Below are 27,225 nucleotides of genomic sequence, written 5' to 3'. Positions count from 1 at the left end.
CCAGACACCACATGGCCTCAATGAACGTCTCTCCTATGCCCCGTTTCTCTAGCCTCCCAGTCTCCCTGACATTGGTGGACCCTGATGTTTTCATTACTCTCTCTTTTTGATATTTCCCGAAGATGGATATATTTTATATATTTCCATGATGTATGTATCTCCGTTGAGGGCTGCGCACTGCCTAGATTTTAGTATATTGATGTGTTTTCCCATATAAGTTGATGCCTGCTCATGCTGGTACTTGTGGCAGTCATATATAACTCTTTTTTTAACAGTGTGTCTTTTATATTTGTCTAGTTAAAAGGGATCCATTGCCGTTATCTCGCCACCTTACTTCCATTCCAGGCCCCCTTCAGGAATTAATGGAAATACTGTGGCAATCATGCCTTCTGAACGAACTTTATATCTCTAAATCCATGAAGAATTATGTAGCAGCCGTCTGTTTGTTTGTTTGTTTTTTGTATATTCATGCATTGTGTGATTAATAATATTTACTATGTACTCTCTGCAGACGTCTGCTTCTTTCTCTGTTTTCTATTCTCACTTTTTCTATTAACTTTCATGTATTCGCTTCTCTCTATAAACTAACAACAACGATTGTCACCTTCTGCCATTTTGCTGGAGGTGATCATCGATTTAATGCAATTATTTGCATTATAACTTACAGTTCAGAGGGCCCCCTTTTTCCTCTTCCTGGATTGGAGATATCAGCGACGCGTCACTGACATGTTGTCCGCTGCTGGGGGCGTGCCTGTGCTGGCGTCCTTAGCAGCGGAGGACCGGAAACACTCGTAATGTGTCACAGACGTAGTATCCGCCTCTATGGGCGTGCCTGAGTTAGCGTCCCTAGTAGCGAAGGACCGGAAGCACCAGTGACGTCACCGGAGGTTTTTCCTCCATCCGGCCTTCGCTGCTGACGCTGAACCACGGCGCAGCCCGTAGCATAATATCATGGCGCGCCGCTTAATTGGCGATTAAGCGGCAATCTGGCCCCTTTATAACCCTGTACTGAGCACTCATTTCTTATCTGTCCCCCGACGAAGCACACCACGCGAAACACGTGTTGGGACGCCGGTCCCCACGTGTACACCTGGGTCCAAGTCCAGTGATCTGCCGCCCTGGTAAGCTGTCCTATTTAGGCTATGCCTTGAGATTTTTGCCATCTCTTAGCTGGCCACTTTTTGCACTTGCATTTAGGCACTTCTTTGTATGTCCAGGCTTCTATGCAGATCACTGGTGATATTTGATTTCTTTCCCTAGGTCACGTGGGGTTTCTTCCCCTCCTACACTTTTCTATACTCTGGTTTCTTATGACTATTTTGTATTTATGTCACACCCTATGCAATTATTGAAAAATAAAAATGTTTATATTTTTACTATGTCTGCCTCTTGGGTGTATTTCATACTCAGTAAATCTAAAGACTCTTTCCTCAAGATTTAATATATATATGTGCACAATGAATCCAGAGGACAGCGACTGACAGAGAAGAGCAGGAGAAGCAGCATAGACACATATAGCAGAATATTGGGGTAAATCCCCTAAAAGTGATGACCCTTCCTGACACGTGGAGTCTATTCTATAATAATTTCATGTGACACAGGTATTTATAGAGGTAAAAACAGTGCATAAATAGTGATTCATAAAAAAGCCATACTATAAAAACCAACAGTGTATACAGATATCCAATAAAAGGCAGTGATATCAGAGCAAAGAGCGATACAGGCAATGTGCTGCACAAAGAGCGATACAGGCAATGTGCTGCACAAAGAGCGATACAGGCAATGTGCTGCACAAAGAGCGATACAGGATATATGCTGCACAAAGAGCGATACAGGTAATGTGCTGCACAAAGAGCGATACAGGCAATGTGCTGCACAAAGAGCGATACAGGTAATGTGCTGCACAAAGAGCGATACAGGCAATGTGCTGCACAAAGAGCGATACAGGCAATGTGCTGCACAAAGAGCGATACAGGCAATGTGCTGCACAAAGAGCGATACAGGTAATGTGCTGCACAAAGAGCGATACAGGCAATGTGCTGCACAAAGAGCGATACAGGCAATGTGCTGCACAAAGAGCGATACAGGCAATATGCTGCACAAAGAGCGATACAGGCATTGTGCTGCACAAAGAGCGATACAGGCAATGTGCTGCAAAAAGAGCGATACAGGCAATATGCTGCACAAAGAGCGATACAGGCAATGTGCTGCAAAAAGAGCGATACAGGCAATGTGCTGCACAAAGAGCGATACAGGCAATATGCTGCACAAAGAGCGATACAGGCAATATGCTGCACAAAGAGCGATACAGGCAATATGCTGCACAAAGAGCGATACAGGCAATATGCTGCACAAAGAGCGATACAGGCAATATGCTGCAAAAAGAGCTATACAGGTCAATGTGCTGCACAAAGAGCGATACAGGCAATGTGCTGCAAAAAGCGATACAGGCAATATGCTGCACAAAGAGCGATACAGGCAATATGCTGCACAAAGAGCGATACAGGCAATGCGCTGCACAAAGAGCGATACAGGCAATGTGCTGCACAAAGAGCGATACAGGCAATGTGCTGCACAAAGAGCGATACAGGCAATATGCTGCACAAAGAGCGATACAGGCAATATGCTGCAAAAAGAGCTATACAGGCAATATGCTGCACAAAGAGCGATACAGGCAATGTGCTGCAAAAAGCGATACAGGCAATATGCTGCACAAAGAGCGATACAGGATATATGCTGCACAAAGAGCGATACAGGCAATGTGCTGCACAAAGAGCGATACAGGCAATGTGCTGCACAAAGAGCGATACAGGCAATATGCTGCACAAAGAGCGATACAGGCAATGTGCTGCAAAAAGAGCGATACAGGTAATGTGCTGCACAAAGAGCGATACAGGCAATGTGCTGCACAAAGAGCGATACAGGCAATATGCTGCACAAAGAGCGATACAGGCAATGTGCTGCACAAAGAGCGATACAGGCAATGTGCTGCAAAAAGAGCGATACAGGCAATGTGCTGCAAAAAGAGCGATACAGGCAATGTGCTGCACAAAGAGCGATACAGGCAATGTGCTGCAAAAAGAGCGATACAGGCAATGTGCTGCAAAAAGAGCGATACAGGCAATGTGCTGCAAAAAGAGCGATACAGGCAATATGCTGCACAAAGAGCGATACAGGCAATGTGCTGCAAAAAGAGCGATACAGGCATTGTGCTGCAAAAAGAGCGATACAGGCAATGTGCTGCAAAAAGAGCGATACAGGTAATGTGCTGCAAAAAGAGCGATACAGGCAATGTGCTGCACAAAGAGCGATACAGGCAATGTGCTGCAAAAAGAGCGATACAGGCATTGTGCTGCAAAAAGAGCGATACAGGCAATGTGCTGCAAAAAGAGCGATACAGGCAATGTGCTGCAAAAAGAGCGATACAGGTAATGTGCTGCAAAAAGAGCGATACAGGCAATGTGCTGCACAAAGAGCGATACAGGCAATGTGCTGCAAAAAGAGCGATACAGGCAATGTGCTGCAAAAAGAGCGATACAGGCAATGTGCTGCAAAAAGAGCGATACAGGCAATGTGCTGCACAAAGAGCGATACAGGCAATGTGCTGCAAAAAGAGCGATACAGGCATTGTGCTGCAAAAAGAGTGATACAGGCAATGTGCTGCAAAAAGAGCGATACAGGCAATGTGCTGCAAAAAGAGCGATACAGGTAATGTGCTGCAAAAAGAGCGATACAGGCAATGTGCTGCACAAAGAGCGATACAGGCAATGTGCTGCAAAAAGAGCGATACAGGCAATGTGCTGCAAAAAGAGCGATACAGGCAATGTGCTGCAAAAAGAGTGATACAGGCAATGTGCTGCACAAAGAGCGATACAGGCAATGTGCTGCAAAAAGAGCGATACAGGCAATGTGCTGCAAAAAGAGCGATACAGGCAATGTGCTGCAAAAAGAGCGATACAGGCAATATGCTGCAAAAAGAGCGATACAGGCAATATGCTGCAAAAAGCGATACAGGCAATGTGCTGCAAAAAGATCGATACAGGCAATGTGCTGCAAAAAGAGCGATACAGGCAATGTGCTGCAAAAAGAGCGATACAGGATATATGCTGCAAAAAGAGCGATACAGGTAATATGCTGCAAAAAGAGCGATACAGGCAATGTGCTGCAAAAAGAGCGATACAGGCAATGTGCTGCAAAAAGAGCGATACAGGCAATGTGCTGCAAAAAGAGCGATACAGGCAATGTGCTGCAAAAAGCGATACAGGCAATGTGCTGCAAAAAGAGCGATACAGGCAATGTGCTGCAAAAAGAGCGATCCAGGCAATGTGCTGCAAAAAGAGCGATACAGGATATATGCTGCAAAAAGAGCGATACAGGTAATATGCTGCAAAAAGAGCGATACAGGCAATGTGCTGCAAAAAGAGCGATACAGGCAATGTGCTGCAAAAAGAGCGATACAGGCAATGTGCTGCAAAAAGAGCGATACGGGCAATGTGCTGCAAAAAGAGCGATACAGGCAATGTGCTGCAAAAAGAGCGATACAGGCAATGTGCTGCAAAAAGAGCGATTTGGATCCCCCGCTCTGACTTCTCGAGGATTTAAAGAAGAAGACTTCTTTATGCTGCAAAAAGAGAGCGATACAGGCAATGTGCTGCAAAAAGCGATACAGGCAATGTGCTGCAAAAAGAGCGATACAGGCAATGTGCTGCAAAAAGAGTGATACAGGCAATGTGCTGCACAAAGAGCGATACAAGCAATATGCTGCAAAAAGAGCGATACAGGCAATATGCTGCAAAAAGAGCGATACAGGCAATATGGTGCAAAAAGAGCGATACAGGCAATGTGCTGCAAAAAGAGTGATACAGGCAATGTGCTGCACAAAGAGCGATACAAGCAATATGCTGCAAAAAGAGCGATACAGGATATATGCTGCAAAAAGAGCGATACAGGCAATATGCTGCACAAAGAGCGATACAGGCAATATGCTGCACAAAGAGCGATACATGCAATATGCTGCAAAAAGAGCGATACAGGCAATATGCTGCAAAAAGAGCGAAACAGGCAATATGCTGCACAAAGAGCGATACAGGCAATGTGCTGCAAAAAGAGCGATACAGGCAATGTGCTGCAAAAAGAGCGATATGGGCAATGTGCTGCAAAAAGAGCGATACAGGCAATGTGCTGCAAAAAGAGCGATACAGGCAATGTGCTGCAAAAAGAGCGATTTGGATCCCCCGCTCTGACTTCTCGAGGATTTAAAGAAGAAGACTTCTTTATGCTGCAAAAAGAGAGCGATACAGGCAATGTGCTGCAAAAAGCGATACAGGCAATGTGCTGCAAAAAGTGCGATACAGGCAATGTGCTGCAAAAAGAGTGATACCGGCAATGTGCTGCACAAAGAGCGATACAAGCAATATGCTGCAAAAAGAGCGATACAGGCAATATGCTGCAAAAAGAGCGATACAGGCAATATGGTGCAAAAAGAGCGATACAGGCAATGTGCTGCAAAAAGAGTGATACAGGCAATGTGCTGCACAAAGAGCGATACAAGCAATATGCTGCAAAAAGAGCGATACAGGATATATGCTGCAAAAAGAGCGATACAGGCAATATGCTGCACAAAGAGCGATACAGGCAATATGCTGCACAAAGAGCGATACATGCAATATGCTGCAAAAAGAGCGATACAGGCAATATGCTGCAAAAAGAGCGAAACAGGCAATATGCTGCACAAAGAGCGATACAGGCAATATGCTGCAAAAAGAGCGATATATATATATATATATATATATATATATATATATATATATATGTAAAATGTGTGATTAATACTAAAAAATAGTAAAGAAAGCGTGTGAAGGTGCTCGGTCCACACAACACAGAATACCAAGCATCAAAAACATTTAAGACAATACAATGGATAATAAAATAATAATAAAAGACAAAAGGTCGAAAGTAAACAAAGGGAGAAAAACAAAAATAACGTACACGAAGTATGTGCAAATGTGTGCAAAAATGTGTGCAAATGTGTATTCCCCTATTATTTGTAGGTGTGTACACCTACAAATAATCGGGGAATACATTAGGGCTAGGAGATCCTGTAGCACAGAGATAGCCTACAACAGGGAGTGTGATATCATTGACAACAGGCTGCACAATAGAGGGTATGGTGGAACAGTAATGAATAGGTCCAAGAATAAAGTAAATTTGGAGTCTAGAGCACATTATTTAAAGCCAAAAAGCTCTGTGGTGGAGACAGAGCAGTCTAATGTTCCTGTCTTCTCCACTCAGTATAACAGTAGCTTCCAAAAGATTACTAGAATTGTGCGTAAATATCTGCCCATTTTATCTGTAGACAAAACTCTCAAAAATATACTGGATAAAGGTTGCCGATTTGTCTCTAGACGTGCCCCCACAATTGGCAGTTTGATCTCCCCTAGTGATGCATATTTGGTGAAACCTGCATGTAGTTCAGTAAAAAATTGGTTACCCACGTGTGGCTCCTTTAAGTGCGGTAAAAAACAATGTGGAACATGTTCCCATATGTATAATATCAAGGAGAGTGTTAGTTCCACTACTGGTAAACGTTCTAAAATTAATTCTTTCATAAACTGCGGTTCAGACCACTGCGTTTATGTTATCACCTGCGAGAAATGCCGCAAGCAGTATGTGGGCTCCACAAGCCGCACTTTAAGAAGACGCATAGGGGAACATTTATACGATATTTCTAATCCCACTTCTAGAAATTTGTCAGGGGCGTCACAACATTTTCTGTATAATCATGATGGAGATGTTAGTTCCTTTAAGGTAAATGCCATAGAACAGATTCCGTGCCCGAGGAGAGGTGGTGCCCGCATTCACATGCTGCGGGATAGAGAGGCTAGGTGCATTTTGACCTATAAAACTTGCATGGCAACTGGAATGAACATCAGAAGCGGTCTCATGCATATATATTGAAGGTATTGAATACTTTTTTTTTTTAATTTATCTATTATCCATTATATATATATATATATATATATATATATATGCGTGCTTCATTTATAAATCCAATGATATATTTTATGCGTGCTGCAATGGGTTAAATTGTCTTTGAGATCCACTTGCCCTCCCATCTAATCTAGTGAACCTGTGTGTTTTCTCTGAAAGCGGTTGAAGGTTTTCTCTATATATTATGTGTTTCATATGGATAATGCATGTCTATGACTAAGGGCCACACTGGCCTAAAACGCGTTAGGCTAGTTTCACACTTGCGTTCAGCGCAATCCGTCACTATGGAGAATAGCGCAGTCCGTTAATGCACTGCGCTATTCTCCATAGACTTGTATGGACGACGCACTGTAACGCAAGTGTCTGCATTGCATCCGCTGGACGACGCAGCGTCGTTTTTTTGACGCTGCGTCGGGCGGATGGAACGCTGCATGTAGCGTTTTTCTGCGCTTGGCAGAGTGTCAAAAAAACGCAACCTGCAGGAATCCGTTAGGCGTCCGTTGTTTTTATAATGGACGCCTATGGTGGCGGATTCCGTTAGAATGCGTCATTTGACGGATTCCGTTAACGCATCCGTCTTTACACACCTGCGCATGCCCAGATGTGTAAAGTCAAGGAAAAAACCTATAACGGATTGCGTTATTTTGTACGATCCGTAGCATTGCGTTGTGCCACTATATGCAACGCATCCGTTGCATGCGTCACACAACGCAATGCTACGGATCCCGTCCAACGCAAGTGTGAAACTAGCCTAAGACGTTCTGGTTTTAATGTCTGGATATCCTTCTAACGTATATTAGTTTTACAAAATGTTTCAATAAAATGAACTTTTAATCTTTATCAATTTCGGACGTGTTGCTGGAACAGGAAAGGACTTTCCACACCTTGTTGCTCTGCACTCCTGGACACGGAGTTTATGTCCTTGCACCGCCCTGAAATCTTGGAGCCGGTTTGATTTACGTTTGGGTGAGCTGAAAAAAACCTTTTTCTCTTGCACCTACAGATAAACACACAGGTGTGTACACAGCCATCCATACATGCACTCACACACATGTTCAATAAAGAAAAATCTCAGCTCACCCAGTCCAAAAGGCAAATCATAGGAAGTAACCATATAAAATGAATCACTTTATATACACATAATGATATGTTCTTTAGGGCATATACCGCAAACCCGGGTAACAAGGCACGCCCAGTCCAGAAATGACCCCAGATATAATGTGGAATTTCATTATGTAGATAGGAAAATTAAACATATTGAGCCAAAAGATGTAATTATATACAGTGAAGGAAATAAGTATTTGATCCCTTGCTGATTTTGTAAGTTTGCCCACTAACAAAGGCATTAACAGTTTATAATTTTATGAGTAGGTTAATTTTAACACAGATAAAATATCAAAAATAAAATCCAGTAAATCACATTGTATAAAGTATATAAATTTATTTGCATTTTGCAGAGAGAAATAAGTATTGGATCCCTCTGGCAAACAAGACTTAATACTTGGTGGCCGCCCAGCAGTCAGACATTTTTGTAGTTGATGATGAGGTTTGATGTCAGGAGGAATTTTGCTCCACTCCTCTTTGCAGATCTTCTCTAAATTACAGTGTTAAGGGTTTGAGGCTGTCGCTTGGTGACTTGGAGCTTCAGCTCCTCCATAAGTTTTCTATGGGATTAAGATCTGGACACTGGCCAGGCCACTCCATGACCTTAATGTACTTCTTGTTGAGCCACTCCTTTGTTGCCTTGGCTGTATGTTTTGGGTCATGTTGTGCTGGAACACCCAGCTACGACCCATTTTTAATGTCCTGATGGAGTGAAGGAGGTTGTCACTCAGTATTTTACAGTACATGGCTCCATCCATTGTCCCATTGATGCGATTAAGTAGTCCTGTGCCCTTAGAAGAGAAACACCCCAAAAAAGAATGTTTCCACCTCCATGTTTGACAGTGGGGATGGTGTTCTTTGGGTCATAGGCAGCATTTTTCTTCCCCCAAGTTGAGTTCAGGCCAAAGAGTTCAATTTTTGTCTCATCTGACCACAGCACCTTCTCCCAATCACTCTCAGAATCATCCAGGTGTTCATTGGCAAATGTCAGATGAGCCGGCTGCACATGGGCCTTCTTCAGAGGGGCCGGCTGCACATGGACCTTCTTCAGACAGGCCAGCTGCACATGGACCTTCTTGAACAGTGGGACTTTGCGGGCACTGCAGGATTTTAAGGCATTACAGCGTAATGTGTTACCAATGGTTTTCTTGGTGACAGTGGTCCCAGCTGCCTTAAGATCAGTAACAAGTTCCCCCTATGTAGTTTTAGGCTGATCTCTCACCTTCCTCATCATCCTGGATACCCCACGAGGTGAGATTTTGCATGGAGCCCCAGATCAATGTCGATTGACACTCATTTTGTATTTCTTCCATTTTCTTACTATTGCACCAGCAGTTTCTCCTTTTCCCCCAGTGTCTTACTTATGGTTTTGTAGCCCATTCCAGCCTCGTGCAGGTCTATGATCTTGTCCCTGACATCCTTAGAAAGCTCTGTGGTCGCCCAGGTTGTAGAGGTTAGAGTTTGACTGATTAATTGAGTCTGTGAACAGGAGGCTTTCATACAGGGGACAATGTAAGAGCTGTCTGTAATGCAGGTAACGAGGGGATTAGGAGCGTCTAAGTGTCTGTAGGAGCCAGAACTCTTAACGGTTGGTAGGGGGTCAAATACTTATTTCTCTCTGAAAAATGCAAATAATTTATACAATGTGATTTTCTGGATTTTATTTTGGATATTCTATCTCTCACTGTTAAAATTATCCTACCCTTAAAATTATAGACTGTTCATGTCTTTGTCAGTGGGCAAACTTACACAATCAGCAAGGGATCAAATAATTATTTCCTTCATTGTAATACACCTGAGGCTCACTTTGAAAATCTTTTAATGTGGTTTAATCAACACGCCTGCAGTATTTCAACATTTTGTTAATGATGCATTTGCTCATCTGTTGGGAAAGTTTGTTATCACATACAGTGCTGCTCACCATTATTGGCACCCTTTCATTTTTTTCATGGACTGTACAATATCATTAGGAATAAATGGAAATGTACCAAAGGACTTTTTAATTAGTGTCCAAAAGTAATACAACAATAAAAGATTGTCACCTTACATGCTGCAATTTCAAAGAAGCCAAATAAACAGCATATGCAGCAATAAAGACCCCTAATTAATACTTGGTTGCCCCCCTAATTAATACTTGGTTGCCCCCCTAATTAATACTTGGTTGCCCCCCTAATTAATACTTGGTTGCACACCATTTGGTATTGATGACGACCTCGTTTCTTGTAGCCATCTCTAAGCTTCTTGCTCTTCTCCACTGGTATTTTCTCCCACTCTTCCTCTGCAGTTTGTTCAAGCTCTTTATTGTTTACCGTTTTTTTTTTTTCCAATGGCAATTTCAAATCACCTCAAAGATTTTCAATGATATTGAGGTCAGGAGTCATTCCTGGCCATTTTAAATTAGTTCATATTTTCTTTTTCAGCCTGTGTACTCTTGGATGTATGCTTTACATCACTGTTTTGCTTGAAGACCCATGATCTTCAACTCAAACCAAGTTTTCTTACACTGGGTAGGACATTTCACTCTAAAATCTCTTGATAATTCTCTGATTTTTTGTTTCCTGTGATACAGGCAAGTCCTCCAGTACCAGACGCAGCAAAGCAAACCCACAGCATTATGGATCCTCCACCATGCTTAACTGTTGTTAGGGTGTTCTTTTCCTTATAAGCTTCATCACACTGTCTATAAACAAACTGTTGATTTGCATTGCCAAATTTTGTTTCATCTGTCCACAGAATAATTTCCCAGAAGGATTGTGGTTTGTCAATGTACTCTTTGGCAAAGACTAGTTGTTCCTTTTTTATATTTTTTCTTCAGCAATAATTTCTTCCTTGGCCTTCGCCCATAAAGTTCTGCTTGGTTAAATGAGTATGGTACTTGTTGAAACCATGTCGCCAGACTGTTCCAGGTTGGTCTTCATGTCTTTGGATGTTTGACATGGTGTTTTTTACACCATTTGCACCAACCTTTGAAGACATCTCTTTTCAATTTTCCTCATTCTTCGTTCTTGATGGTTCCATGCTTGGAAACTTCTTAATAACATTGCGCACTGTTGAAAATGAGTTACCAAGGTTTTTGGTGATGATCGTATATCTTTTTTAAGTCTTGGGTTGGCGAATAATAGCCGTTTTGATATCCTCAGACAGCTCCTTTGTCTTCACTATTGTGATAAAGGAACAGGGCCGACCATGTGGCAACACACTGAAGTTTTCAGCATTGGCTAATTCATGCCCCATGGTTACCGACAATTTATCTAAAGTGATTATCATCTGTGATTTACCACAAGCGAGTCAAAATGTGTTTCCGTAATAATGTAATGTAAAGGGATCAATACTAGCGTCACCGCAGATTTAGGTTTTTCTATTTTTCCCTCCCATTGTTTTTTGTTTTATATTGTTGTTTATCATTTGCTCTTTTGTATTTAACACGAGTGCTCGATACAGAAAAGCTGTTTCACTTGATTTATTTTCAGGAGATATTCCACATTATGTACTGACACTTCATGGGTGCCAATAATGAAGAGCCGGACTGTACCTGGATGATATTCTCATTTATTCTCTAGATCTCAGGTCACACATGGGATACGTTCCCAACAGGTGTTGTAGATACTCAGGGCTAACAAGCTGTACGCTAAGCTTGAGAAATGTGTGTTCTCTGCTCAGGAACTGCCGTTTATGGCAGGGCTGTGGAATCGGTAAGGCTACTTTCACACTTGCGTTGTTTTCCTTCCTTCACAATCCGCCCTTTTGGAAAACAGCGGAATCCGTTAACGGATTCCGCTGTTTCCCATAGACTTGTATGGATGACGGATTGTGCCAAAAGGATCTGCGTTGCTTCCGCTGGGCGACGCTCCGTTGCTTCCGCCCAGCGGGAGGAACGCAGCATGTAACGTTTTTTTGAGCAGCGGAATCCTTAGGATTTCACTGCGCATGCTCTCTCTGGCTCCCTGCACCCGTAACGAAGGTAAATATCGGGTAACCAAGCAAAGTGCTTTGCCTAGTTACACCCGATATTTACCATGGCTACGTGTGCAGGGGGCCCGACACTTCGCCGCTTGGCTCCGCCCCCTCCCGCACTCCATTCCGCATGTATATACACACACACACACACACATACATACATACACACACACGCGGGCACTCACACACACTCACATGTCCTCAGCGCCATGGCCCCGGTCAGCTCCACCCACTCCGCACTCCGCCCCCCGCACACATTCTCGGTGGCCGAGCCATCAGCTGATCACCCAGCAACCGGCTGCTGGGAGCGATCAGCTGATCACCCGGTGGCCGGCTGCTGGGAGCAATCAGCTGATCACCCGGCGGCCGGCTGCTGTAAGCGAACGGCTGATCACCCGGCGACCGGCTGTTGGGAGCGAACAGCTGATCACCCGGCGACTGGCTGCTGGGAGCGATAAGCTGATCACCCGGCGGCCAGCTACTGTGAGCGATCAGCTGATCGTTCACAATAGTCTGCCGCCAGTAAACTGTAAAAAAAAAAAATCAAAACGGATTCCGTTGTTTTGCAGCATCCGTTGCATCCGTCACACAATGCAATGCAACGTATGCCGTTCAACGCAAGTGCGAAACTAGCCTTAGCCAAACCTCCAACTCCTCAATTTCCCTGACTCTGATGCCACAACTCCGACTCCCTCATACATGGCTCATGTTTAAGTGAAAAATTTACTGTAGTAAAATGCTAACATCCGGCTTTTAATCATTATTATGATGCAATAATCAAGCTATTTAGATAGAACATAACATATATTTATTGGAATACAAGTTTAAAACACAAAAAACTTTAATAAATTATAAATATACAATACACTGCAGTAAGTGGGGAAAGAAGTTTCCAACCAAAACATACTGAATAACATTTGTGCAGTCTATGAATTTGTTCTGAGAAATAGTATTGCCTCCATCAGATCCTCCTTCATAGATGACCTCAAATCTCTGACCTCATTATTGAAGGCCGGAGAACATCATCTCTACAGTTACTCGGGTTGGTGGCAAAGTGGTGACCACATCGGCAACATCTCTAACAATCTCTGGGTACAAAGGAATTGCCTCATGCAGTCAGTTTTGATGAACGGTTGAACTCTTCTACTTCTATGAGAGCAAGGGAATAATGTTGCTCAAATATGGTCAATCTGTTTGCTATGGGAGTGGAATCTTTTTCCCTTCGGCAACGCTTTGCTGCCTCGTGTCATCCAAATACTTTTCAAAACTAAACTCCTCATCTGATGAGGCTGAAGATACAGCAGCAGTAGCACTGGATGACACAACTCCTCATCTGGTAAGGCTGAAGATTCAGTAGCAGTAGCCCTAGATGACACAACTTTTGCTCTTGGCTGTTCTGTAGCTCACTCACCCTATCTGCTACCTTTGTCAGCGCTTCTTTTCCTTTAGTAAGCTGTTGATCATCCAGCAATATAAGATGTAGTGGCTCCACATACACAGCTGCCAGAAGAATTGTATCTTCTAATAGCAGTGTCTCTCTCCATTTCATTGAAGCAGTGATGCTATCTGCGATTAAACCTTCTCTTTGGGACAGGCATAACATGAAGTTCTTCTGTGACGCCCCTGGACTATCAGGTCATCACAGGGTACTGCACAAAATACCTTTCCGTGCAGTATTCCAAGTCCCTCATGGTTCTGGGTCCCTGTCTAAATAGTGTTGCCTCCAACAGCAAATCAAATCCTAGATACACCCTGCACCACACCCACCAGGCACACCAGTGTACAGCTCGAGTGGAATAGAGTTGCCCACCTGGGGGGTCAGGGAGGGGAGGGGAGGTGAGGAGTGTAGTCAGTGAAGAGTAGTCAGTCAGAGAGTGAAGAGGGTGAGAGGAGGTCGGGAGCGGTGGCTCCCAAGAGAAGTTGTCAAGGTTGCAGACGGTAGTCTGGACCTAGAGGAGTCGGACCCCCAGTCACAGGGGAATGTGGCAAGGGGCCTGGACCTGTCGAGGAGGACAGCCGGCAGCCTAGCACTGTCACCAGTCCGGGACTGAAGGCACGACGGGGTACACGATCCCTAGGTCGGGGAGTAGTTTCAGGCAACCTGACAATTCACCTGAGGAGAACGGAGCCTTTATGATCTGTTCCCACCCGCTCCAGAATCGGGGCATTAGCGCAACGAGGGGGATAGGACTTTTCAATCCAAAACAATCCAGAAAATCCCAAGCGTGAGCCCTGAGAGCAAGCTCCTACACTTAGCCACAGTGGGAAGTGGGGCCCGGCAAGTTTCAGACTACTAGGTCACCCCGTTGAAGTTAAACTTAGTGCCAGGAGGCAGGTCACGGATCACCAGGCAACACTATAGGGGACGGGACCCGGACGAGCTCCCTTCAGCAGCAGCGGTAACCAGAGAATTGGTTTACGCAGTTGTCAGCGTCTGCTTATGGACTGAGTGAGTACGAGAGTGACCCCTGCATCCCACGGCATCCCACACAGAGTCCCAGGGCATCCCCCCTACCCGTGGAGGGCTACAACATCTTGCTGCCCCACTTCATCACCCTGGGTACTCCCAACGGCAGCGGCGGTACTCCCAATTACCGTACACCACTGGTGGCATCACAAACTATATCTAAATTCCCCTGTACATACTCCCCTTTCATTTGAGTTGCCGCATGACCCTGGGTCCGGATAACTTCGAGCCACAGCAAACCCAGATCCAAGCAGCTCGGCTGCTTCCACGGGGGTGGCACACTTCCACTCCTTTCTGAAAATGCCGGGAGTTAAATCTTCAACTTGTAATTTTTTAGTCACTTTATATGTGTGATGAAGCAATTCCTTCAATTCAGGCACCTGTCTCTATTGACCTTCATTTAGAGTTACCTGAGGGTTAGCCATGTCTACAAAAAAAGTGTTTAAGCTCAAGCAATCACTCAATCATTAAAAAAGTGCTGCCTCACCAAATGGCTTGATTGACAATTGCCCCTTTTCCAGCACGTCTCTTCAAGATGGAATCAATCTTAGGGGTTCTGGTGGCAATAACCAATTTTCTCACTTTACCAGAGTTCCAGCATGTCCCTCTTGCAGACTATCTCTTATTGCCAGCTGCAGCATGTGCACAACACAGCGCATGTGATGACTGATTCTAAAGTATCATTTTGCTGTTCTATGGTAATATATGTTTGTTCCTCGGTTACAGGAACAGGACTGTGGCTCCATCTTAAACATACTGAATCTGAAGTTTTCTTCTACCTGCTGTTCACCTTCATTATTCTCATTCATCAGTGTAATTGTACTTATGTTTTGTATCATTGTTAGTTACAATAGCAAGAACCAGTTATTGCAGTTCTGAGATGAGTTCCCGCCTTCCAGGCGTGTTTTTACCCTTATCTGTAGAGGATGAGCTTCCCTAATTATCACATACATAAAGTGCAGCACAGATTCATCTCAACTAAAAGCCTAGATCCTTTGATCAGTAATAGAACAGACATATCATATCATTCCGAAATTGTTCTGAAAAAACATTCATCACATACTACATTGAACCACTGTGCCCAATTTATTATATATTTTAGGAGTCAGAGTTGGTGCATTATATTCCAACTCCACCAAAATGGACACCGGCTCCACGACTCCTACGCCACAGCCCTGGATATTCGGGTTACATTATTTCCGCCTCGGTTTACAATGGAACTACAGGCCTTTCTAAAATGAAACCGTCCCGAAAATCTCAAGGCGCTGCAAAAGTTCTTGGGTTTTGCACACTATTACAGAACATTTATTAAAAAAAATTTCTGCTATAGCTAGACCCCTGCTGATATAAAAGGTACAGACTTTTCTGACTGGTTTGAGAGTGCATTACTCGCGTTTGACTGTCTGAAAAAATGCTTTCCGTCAGCAGATGTACTGATGGAGCCCGATGTGTCCCTTCCCTTTACTAGGGAGGTTGACGCTTCTGAGGTGGGGGTGGGGGCTGTTTTGTCTCAGTGACTGTCAGTTGATAAACTTCGTCCATGTGCTTTCTAAAAAATTGTTGCTGGCTGAATGAATTTATGACATTGGTAATAGGGAATTACTCGCCATCAGCTTGGCATTTGAAGAATGGCAACACTTTTTGGAAGGGTCCATTCACCTTAACACTGTCATTACGGATCATAAAAATCTACTTTATCGAGACAGCAAACCATCTTTCTCAGAGACAAGCTTGGTGGTCGTTATTTTTTAACAGGCTTAATTTTTTCGTTACCTACTGTCCTGGTTCCAAAAACACTAAAGCAGATGCATTGTCCAGGAATTCTCCAGGTGGGGAATCTTATGAGGAACCAGTGCCCATCCTGCAGAAAAGAGAAGTGGTGTTGGCACTCAATACACAGGTTGAATCTGAGACTGCTGAGGCACCATCTGGGGTTCCAGCTAACAAGTCTTTTGTGCCCATGAACCTTCGACTTAAGGTATTGGAAGAGCATCATGACTCTATCCTGGCTGGTCACTCTGGGGTGAAAGTCACACTGGATCTCCTGTTGCGTCATTTTTGGTGGCTCAAAATCCAGAGGGATGTGGTCTCTTATGTGTCTACTTGTACCACCTGTACACTTTTTAAGCCATCACACTCTTGTCCGTCTGGGTGCCTGCTGTCTTTAAGTGTACCTAGCAAACCTTGGATGGATATTTCCATGGATTTCATTACAGATCTTTACCTTCTTCTGCTAAGACTGTAGCTCAGGTATTCATACGTGAGATTGTCAGACTCCATGGAGTCCCGTTCGACATTGTCAGTGATAATGGTACTCAATTTCTAATTTCTGGAGGGCATTCTGTGCTTTTCTAGGGATTAAATTATCTCACTCACTCGCTGTCACGCTTTTACACGTGGCGGGCGCGTTCAGACCAACAGATGTCTGACGCACAACAAAAATACAAAACAATACAAAAAGTAAGGGGGAACAGTGGGCCCTAGTTCTAGGGACAGAAATAGATGGTGCACCTCCTATCCTCACCCGCAGCTGTCCCTACTCTCCTAGCCAGGCCCTATACACTCTCCGTAACTGTCCCCAAGCAGGAGCCTGAGACCCCGAGAAATCCTGCAGTTTCCCTGGCTAGTGCGTTGGCAGGTGGGAGACGCTAGCCCCACCACTGCACTATGATGACACAAAAAAAGAAAAATACAGGTTACAGGTATGTGTGCTCCATTATGGTTCTGCTTTTAACTTTATCTAGGAGGCGGCATGGCACATGAAATACAGAATATAGAGTAGGACCCCCCTATTGAGATTTGCCGTGACGTTGGCAGGGGTGGCTCAAAGAATTGATCAATTATTTGCTAAAAATCTCATTTATATTACAGTACAGTTGGAATAAATCTGTGAATTTGCACTTTTTATATGATGCATGCCATTTTCAGATCGTGCTGGCTCCCCTCTCTCTATGATGACACAAGGAAAGCTAAGACAAACAGGGGAGACAGCAAAGAAAGGATAAAGTCAGGCTTCTGGAACTCTCCTTCACAGGTCCTTTCACCAAGGCAGCCAGAATACAAATGAATTTTTATAAACAGCAAAGATTGCTGGGAAACCTAACTACTTAAACACAAAGGGGCGTGGCTACAGAGCAGCTGTGGCTTACTTGCGCAGCTGGAAAAGCAGCTAGCGGGAAAAATGTCATTAACCATTTCAGTACCAAGAGAAAAAAAACATTTCAATGTAAAGCGTCAAATGGAGATGAGGTGCTCAAGTCCTAGAGCTTATATATATATATATATATAAAAAGAGGAGTGCTCCTGTTAAAGATATTCACAGTTCATAACGTAGGGCCCTGTATGGACCATACTCACCAAATGGGTTGTCCACCCTCACACAACTCCAGTGTTCAACCAGTGCAAATAGTATCCGGCGCGTCACCTCTGTGTGCTCTTATTCACCGCTCTCACAGCTCACATAAATATGAGGAGAAAAGAAAGGAGCTCTGCTAGTTATATGTAGCAAAGGGCCAGGTAAGGCCCTGCACAGACTATACTCACCGGACAAGGTCGTGCACCCCCTCACACAACCTCAGTGTTAGACCTGCGATCAGTCAGCCGGGTTCCCACCTATCCCTCAGTCAGAGTGGCTGCTCCCGTTTACCGTGCTCCCTGTGAGTTCAGCTGAAGACACAGCCGATCCTATGTAGGAGTAAGTGCTGGATACCTCACCGCTAACTGCTTCATCTACCGCTACCTTGTCAAAGGACAAGGAGCTATAATGTGATCATTTGAGTAAAAAATGGGGTATTAACGGGCACTGAAAGCAGGGAGGCTAAAGTTAAAAATCAGTGATTTATTCCATACTATTCCACACAACACGTTTCAGAGGCCACTGCCTCCTTCATCAGGTGATGAGTATCAAGTCAATTTAGAACATATTTATAATAAATGAGAGACACAACTCTCGTTAACATAAAAGCACCCATGTGTATATATATGAAAAAGAAAAATATATTGTGTATATAGTTCCAAAAAACTACATGTTATTAAAAAGTCACATGACATACTGTATTTTTCAAATTCTAAGACACGCTTTTCCTCCCAAAACCTTTTCTCACTGGGGAAAGTATTCCTGGACAAGGAGAGAAAAAAAAATGTGTATTTTTGTGTCTCTTCCATCTCAGATAACATCCCCTTTTTCAGTTCTCAAGTGTTCTGGGAATCCCAGTAGTAGCTTAAACCTTTGAGAGCAGCCATAACTCCCATTGAAAAGTTCTGGGATTAAGTTTTCGGCCAGTGAGAATATAGATGTTACACGAATATCTGTAGGTGTTTCTTACATGATAACAAATAGCAGAATTTAGAGCTGCATAATAGGTAAAAGACAGTCTGTGTCTTCCCAGTTTACTCACACCCACATTGGTTTCTTTGTTCTAGCAGTTTTCATGAAATCTACCACAACCTTCAAGATTTTCCAGGCCTGAAGACAATAACTCCTTCCTTACTGAAACACTATATTCTGACATAAAAATGGTTTCTACCCTGTGTGAACTTTTAGATGCTTCACAAGACTTGATTTCTGGCTAAAACATTTGCTACATTCTGAACATGAAAATGGCTTCTCTCCTGTGTGACTTCTTAGATGCCCCAACAGATTTGATTTCTGACTAAAACATTTGCTACATTCTGAACATGAAAATGGCTTCTCCCCTGTGTGAGTTCTTTGATGTCCTAAAAGACTTGACTTCTGGGTAAAACATTTACTACATTCTGAACATGAAAATGGCTTCTCTGCTAAGTGAACAATTTGATGTTCTACAAGATTTGATTTCTTACGAAAACATTTCCCACATTCAAGGCATGAAAATGGCTTCTCCTCTGTATGAGTTCTCAAATGATGAAAAAAACCTGATTTATGGGTGAAACATTTCCCACATTCTGAACATGAATATGGCTTCTCTCCTGTGTGAGTTCTTACATGTTCAATGAGAGTTGACTTTAAGCTAAAACATTTTTCACATTCTGAGCAAGAAAATGGCTTTTCTCCTGTGTGAATTTTTAGGTGTTCACCAAGAGTTGATTTCTGACTAAAACATTTCCCACATTCAAGACATGAAAATGGCTTCACTTCAGAGTGACTTATTAGATGCTTCCCTAGATTTGATTTATGAGTAAAACATTTCCCACATTCTGAACATGAAAATGGCTTCTCCCCTCTGTGATTTCTTAAGTGATCAATGAGATTCGATTTCCTCTTAAAACACTTCCCACATTCTGAACATGAAAATGGTGTCTCCCCTGTGTGAATATTTAAATGGTTTGCAAGACTTGATTTGTGCCTAAAACATTTCCCACATTCTGAACATGAAAATGTTTTTTCTTCTTTATGAAGTTTTAGATGCTCTACAAGACTTGATTTCTCAGTAAAACATTTTCCACATTGTGAACATGAAAATGTTGTCTCTTCTATGTGACTTCTGACATGTTCCAAAAGACTTGATTTCTGACTAAAACATTTTCCACATTCAGGACATATATAAGGCTTTTTCCCTGTATGAATTCTTAAATGTTTCAAAAGGCCTGAATTCTGAGTAAAACATTTCCCACATTCAGGACATAAAAACGGTTTCTCCCCTGTGTGAGTTCTCTGGTGTTTAATAACATCCGACTTTTTGTAAAAACATCTCCCACATTCGGAACATGAATACGGCTTCTCTCCTGTGTGAATTTTGAGATGGTCTTTGAGACTTGATTTCTGAGTAAAACACCCCCCACATTCTGAACATGAAAATGGCCTCTCCCCTGTGTGACTTCTAAGATGTTTTGTTAGTCTCGATTGCTTACTAAAACATTTTCCACATTCAGGACATGAAAATAGCTTCTCTTCTGTGTGGCTACTTTGATGGCTTTCAGGAGAACCTTTAGGCATAATGTAATTTAAATCTACCAAAGATGAAAATGATTTCTCTCCTGTGTGAGTTTTCTGATGTCTAACAAAATCGATTTCTTTGGAAAAAGATTTCCCACATTCTGAATATGCAGATAAGCTTTCCTTTCTGTGAATTTGCTCATTCAAATGAAGATTAGCGTTCTTGTTAAAATAATTCCTCATTTTGAGTATTTCGTCCTCGTTATGTCCAGTTGTTTGATTGCCAGTCGGTGATTGATTTTTGTGACTAGTAGTATCAGTGAATATGTGGCTGCTGTGAAGGACTACAGGGACATTTAGAGTTTCTGAATTACTTTGTGTGGAATAGTTATCTTCTACTTCAAGATACGGAGATAAAGGGAGATGTCTGTGGGAGTCTCTCGTACAGTCTTCACCTAGAAAAAAACATTTACTCAATCAAAATAATGGCCATTCTTTAAAAAATATCTTGAAAAATAGAATAATGTACAATTTAGACAGAAATTATATGATCTAGAGAATAAAAACAAAATTGTGGATAAACCTGTATAAAAGAGGGAGACTAAGGGGCCAAGAAGATTACCTGATGTACCAGCACAAGAAGCAATAATACATGATAGGACGTTTTCATGACAAAGAGCTGAAGAATTTACTACATTTGTTCCTTGTTTCCTATAGTCAAGTATCTGCAAAACAAATCTTAATGGCTTCAACTGAACAACAGAATGACGTCAGCTCCGGTGACTTATTTTAAGCAGTATCATCGCGCCATGCTTCTTCTGTATTACTTTATTAGTTCCTATGTTATTATTCTCAACCGTGTAGCTCCTAATCTTGACTTGTTTTCCTGCCTCGTCCTTTTCATGGTTTCTCTTGTACATATTGTTACGTTTCTGGCTCTGATCCTCGGCTATTAAGTGTGCTTCTTCCCAACCTACTGACCCGACACATACTGAACGCAACGCTGGAAATGATTTTGACAATGCTTCTACAGAATCAGGGTTATTGCTGCTAATCTGTGACATTTCTGGGATTTGCAACCTTCGAATCTTCCTGCTGAAAAGTCTATGTCATTTAACAAGAATTAAAGGTAAAACAAGGGGAACCTTAACACCTCACAAGTAAAGCCCGCATACACTCTGCAATGTATCTTACAATGTGTCGGCGGGGTCACGTCGTAAGTGACGCACATCCGGCATCGTAAGGTACATTGCAGTGTGTGACAGCTACGTGCGATTGCGCTTGAACGGTAAAACGTTCATCGCACGCACGTCGTTCATTCCTCATGAATTGAACGTCAGATTGTTCATCGTACCTGGGGTAGCGCGTATCGCAGTGTGTGACACCCTGGGAACGATGAACAGATCTTACCTGCGTCCTGCGGCTCCCGGCTGGTAATGCGAAAGGAAGGAGGTGGGCGGGATGTTTTCGTCCCGCTCAGCTCCACCCCTCCGCTTCTATTGGCCGGCTGCCGCGTGACGTCGATGTAACGCCGAACGTCCCTCCCACTCCAGGAAGTGGATGTTCGCCACCCACATCGAGGTCGTATGGACGGGTAAGTGCGTGTGACGGGGATTCATCGTTTGTGCGGCACATTCAACAAAATTGAACGTGCCGCACATACGATGGGGGCGGTTACGATCACATACGATATTGTATGCAGAATCGTAACATGTAAAGCAGGCTTAAGTCTATGCAATGGCAAGAGGAAGACAGCTTAGAGAACAACTTTCATTGTATGTGATCGTTGTTAGAAAATGGTGCTCAGCCCTATTGCATTGAGCAGCCATCTTGCAGCCATGTTGTCTGCAGACCCTGGTACAGTTTAGGCAGACGAGTTTTGCAGCAAATGAGATGCAAAAATGAAAGTTCTCCCCAGAATGAAACCATAAAATGACCTCAGTGTCATTTAGCAAAATGATAGAAAAGCCATAATTGAAACACCCTCAGGGCTAGGAGACTAAATATGTAGTATTATATGGTAGAAAATCTAATATATAAAGCTAAGTGTATGTATGTGTGTGTGTGTATGTATGTCCTCTAAAGGAATCCGCACCGTCGCATTTACAATCACGAAATTTTGCACAGACACCTTATGTGACTCAGGGAACATCATAGACTATGTTTTGACGGGAAAATGTAACCCCTGCGCTTTATAGTTACTCTCCAAAAAACCTGCCTCCATTAAAGTCAACAGAGCTGCGAGCTACAGGTTATTAAAAGCAGCTGTGATTGGTTGCTATAGGAACAAAATAAATTGTTAGTATAAAGAAGCTGTGTGAGGTAATAAGATGTCGGTAGGGAGACGGATAGAGAGAGACAGAAAGACACAGACAGACATAGGCACAGACAGGGTAGGAGGCAGACAGGGAAAGATATAGACAAACAAGGAAAGAAGACAGAGAAAGAGATAGACAGAGACACAGACAGGGAAAGAAGACAGGGAAATAGACAGAAAGAGACAGACAGACAGTCAAGGAGACAGACAAAGGCAGACAGACGGGGAACGAGATGAGACGGAGAAATCGACAGACTGGGAAAGAGAGACAGACAGACACAGAGATAGAGATAGACAAACACAGAGACTGATACAGAGACAGAGAGAAATAGACACAGACAGACAGACATGGATAGAGACAGACAGAGAGAGACATGGAAAGAGACAAACAGAGACAGACACAGACAGGGAGACAAATAAGGAATAACGTTTGGAACACCATTCTAAGTCTGAACTGGGTGCAAAAACCTAAAAAAACATCACTATGGGGAGATAAGGTATGCACACCAGTGACTATGGAAGGTGTTACGAACCGGCGCCGCCATAGCCGCAAGCAGCCTGCTGCGGTTCCTGTTGCGCCCAGATGCCGGCTGCCGTTCTTGGCCGTGCCTCGGGTGGTCCAGTTAACTGTTCCTTCCACCACGTCTAAGTGTGGAGAGGCGGCTAGTGCGCATGCGTGCGCCGATTTACCCCAGCCAGAGTTTAAGCCCGGTGTTTTGCCTTGTGAGCATGCTCAGCCTGTTTGTGTTATGTCTGAGACTAAGTCCTCAGTTCAGGCTACTGAGCATGCTCAAACTGATAGTCTGCTTTCTAAGCCTGTGGCTCAGGCTACTGAGCATGCTCAGGCACTTAGTGCATCAGAGGCTAGGTCCGGTAAGGACCTCACTGAGCATGTCCGTGAGGTGGCAGGCCCTGATAGGGCAGAGGGTGTCAGGTGTCCTGATGACGTGGCAACTCCGGACTGGCTCGCAGAGGCCCGCCCCTATGATCTGGCACCTCAGTATTGGTCGTCAGACGATGACTGGTGAAGTGTTTGGGGCGTGGCTGCCATGAGGTCATCAATGACGTGGCGGTTCCTGATAGGTCGCATGTGACGTCACTGATGACATGGCACTCTGCTATTGGACCTTGGTGGTTCCACCCTGGGTTTGGGGCGGACCCAGGTTATAAAAGGGGCTGGAGACAACATGGAGGTGCGCAGTCTTCACTTTTGCTCAGTCAGAGCACACCTCCATGTTATAGCCTCATTGCGGCATAAGCCTATGTTGGGAAGCGGTAGGTAGGGTTAGGCGAACGGTGCCTGTCACGCCAAGATTCGTGGCTCGGCACATCAGGGTCAGGCGCCGTGCTTCCCTCCTGCCGTTCCAGTCTTGCTATAGCAGCCCAGTGGCGTTAACTGGGCTGCGGCTGTTGTGCTTCCTGTCCGATTGTGTCCCCTACGCACACGGACAACGCACCTGCTGCGCCACCTGTCTGATTGTGCCCCCTACGCACACGGACAACGCACCTGCTGCGCCACCTGTCCGATTGTGCCCCCTACGCACACGGACAACGCACCTGCTGCGCCACCTGTCCGGTTGTGCCCCCTACGCGCACGGACAGCGTACTCCAGGACCCCTGTGGAGTTAACAGGGTGTTCCTTATTTTCCTCGGCTTCCCGGTCAACGCTACTGGTGTACCTATCTGGCCTGACGTGTCCTACACACACGTGGCCAGTCGAGAGGTGGCCAGAAACGCTAATTGGAGGACCGCTCGGCCTGACGTGTCCTACACACGTGGCCGACAGGGCGCTTTCGTGGCGGTCTTCCGGTCAGCGCTATCTGGTTACCACCCGGCCTGACGTGTTTCCTGCACACGTGGTTGGTGTAGCGCTAGGTGCACCAAAACGCTAATCGGGTTGTCGTCCGGTCTGACGTGTCCCAACACACGTGACCGGTTCCCAGAGTTCCTGGGTTATCTCAGAGCCATCCAGCTCTATAGTCTCCGCCTAACCCTCAGGTGCCAGCAGCTCCTTTGTCATCTGGAGCACGGTGGGCCCCGACTGGCGATTAGGATATATACCCCCTGGTCCTAATCTGCCGGTTCCCCCGTAACAGAAGGGGAATACATGAAATAGCAGAAACTGCTGTGTGAATACTGACTTGAAAAATCCAATAGCTATATGCAAGAGTGAAAATGTGAAAAATGGAATCTGCATTACTGCCATGAACATATGAATCAAGAGAAATTTAGCTACTGAATTGATCAATGCAATAGAGCCCCAACACTACGCCAAAGCAAAAGATTTTTCAAGTCAGTATTCACACAGCAGTTTCTGCTATTCCATGTATTCCCCTTACATAGTCACTGGTGTGCATACCTTATCTCCCCATAGTGATGTTTTTTTAGGTTTTTGCACCCAGTTCGGACTTAGAATGGTGTTCCAAACGTTATTCCTATTTGTTAGTATTTTTTCGTTTGTGAACCTTCCCCAACCACACCTATTGCCAATCCATATCATACGCATAAATAGCCTGGGTCTCAGCTTCCCATACACGGTACGTTTTGTAACTGCATGAGAGGACACACACAAGCTAGGGACCCCAACGTAGAGAAATACTTTGGCGTAGTGTTGGGGCTCTATTGCATTGATCAATTCGGTAGCTAAATTTCTCTTGATTCATATGTTCATGGCAGTAATGCAGGTTCCATTTTTCACATTTTCACTCTTACATATAGCTATTGGATTTTTCAAGTCAGTATTCACACAGCAGTTTCTGCATTTCATGTATTCCCCTTCCATAGTCACTGGTGTGCATACCTTATCTCCCCACAGACAGGGAGACAGACACAGACAGACAGACATAAACTGGGAGAGAGACAGTTACTATCCCGGGCAACGCCGGGTACTGCAGCTAGTAGTGAATATAGTGAGGTAATACAAGAACCAGAACACAGGCCTGTCAATAATGAAGAGTAATGGGATCATACTAAGAGGCGTGATATGATTAGTGTTGTTAGTTGATAAGAACATGGAAACGTATGCTTTATAACAGAATTAGGCATGGATGTGTATGTATACTGACATATTGGACTCTGTTACGGTTGCTGCGAGCACTGGAGACTAAGTCCAGATTTCTTACTACTGCACATGTGCGAGCGCTGGAGACTAAGTCCAGATTTCTTGCTACTGCACATGTGCGAGCGCCGGAGACTAAGTCCTATCTTGGAGCCATTGCACATGTGCGGGTGACATCATCGCTGACACGAGGTCACATGTCTCTGACACCTTCTATGCCGATTGGTCGCTGGTCATGTGCTTGTGATGCCTTGCTCGGTGATAGGCCAGCATGACGTCACTCCTGTCGTTCTGGCAGCGGATTGGCTCTGGTGTCCTCCATCTTGGATGAGGCACAGAGTCTATATAAGACCCTGACACACGCCGCATGGCGCTCAGTCCTCTTGGTTCATGCATAAGAGTAGACGCTCTGTGCGCGTTCCTCTAGGCATTCCTCTGTCTATGCTAGGTGAGCGCTACCGGCAGGGTAGCGTTCTTATACCTTACAGCCTCAGCTGCTGTCCGTATCCTTACCTCTTAGGGGAGCGGACATAGGCAGGTGCCTGAGCCACATGGTCTGGCTGGGCCTTGTGGTTCGACTCGTAGGTGGACGTTGCCGCTAGGGTAACGTTCCTTATACTGCGTCTGGCAGTTGTTCGTATCCTCGCACACTAGGGGAGCGAACAGAGGTAGGAGCTTTGTGCGGCTTACGCTGCTGTTCGTCTCTTTTGCTCCACTAGAAGAGCGGACCTAGGCAGGTGCCATATCTAGTGGTTCGTGTCCTCGCACACTAGTGGAGCGAACGCAGGTAGGAGCTTTGTGCGGCTTACGCTGCTGTTCGTCTCTTTTGCACCACTAGAAGAGCGGACCTAGGTAGGTGCCATTTCGCACACATTGCCTTTGTCTCTGTGATTATTAACAGAGATCATTCCACACACCCTCCAAGTAAGGGAGGAATTGCTTTACTTACTTATTATATCCTTCTGTGAGTTAACAGAGGTATTGCACTCTGCCATAGTCTGCAGCAGAGTCTTTGCACGGTGGACCCTGACTGTCTGATACTCCTTTAGGTTATCAGACAGCCCCCCGTAACATTAGGACTGAGCCAAGGGTCTGGCAGTTATGGCAGAATATCAGCAGTTACACCGTTACATACAAGTACTTGAGTCACGGCTCAAGAGTATAGAGGATAAACCTCAGACCATGGTGACATCTGCACATGATCCTCGACTTGCTCTGCCAAACAGATATTCTGGCGATGCCAGATCATGTCGTGGTTTCATTAGTCAGAGTCAGATACACCTAGAGGTCAACTCTTCTCGCTTCTCTACGGAGAGGTCCAGAGTAGGCTTTATCATCTCCTTACTTCAGGACAAAGCCTTAGAATGGGCGACTCCCCTATGGGAGCTCTCTGATGTGGTTACTCTGAGACATCAAGACTTTCTTGATGCTCTTAAGGCGGTATTCATGGGTCCGCAGGTTACCCATGATGCGGCCCT

General features: G+C 44.3%; 1 protein-coding gene across 1 annotated transcript in view; it reads right to left on the bottom strand.

Annotated features, from left to right (window-relative positions):
• The window catches only part of LOC142295902 (uncharacterized), a 69,024-nt gene that overhangs the window by 29,707 nt on the left and 12,092 nt on the right, over nt 1-27,225 (bottom strand). Inside the window, exon 3 of the mRNA XM_075339018.1 lies at nt 19,056-20,827. Coding sequence (XP_075195133.1) covers nt 19,056-20,827 — 1,772 coding nt within the window. The remainder of the gene's footprint in view (nt 1-19,055; nt 20,828-27,225) is intronic.

Source organism: Anomaloglossus baeobatrachus, chromosome 3 (assembly GCF_048569485.1).
Source record: "Anomaloglossus baeobatrachus isolate aAnoBae1 chromosome 3, aAnoBae1.hap1, whole genome shotgun sequence".
Taxonomy (NCBI): domain Eukaryota; kingdom Metazoa; phylum Chordata; class Amphibia; order Anura; family Aromobatidae; genus Anomaloglossus; species Anomaloglossus baeobatrachus.
The sequence above is the reverse complement of the archived record's forward strand: the minus strand, read 5'-3'. Positions and strand labels throughout refer to the sequence as shown.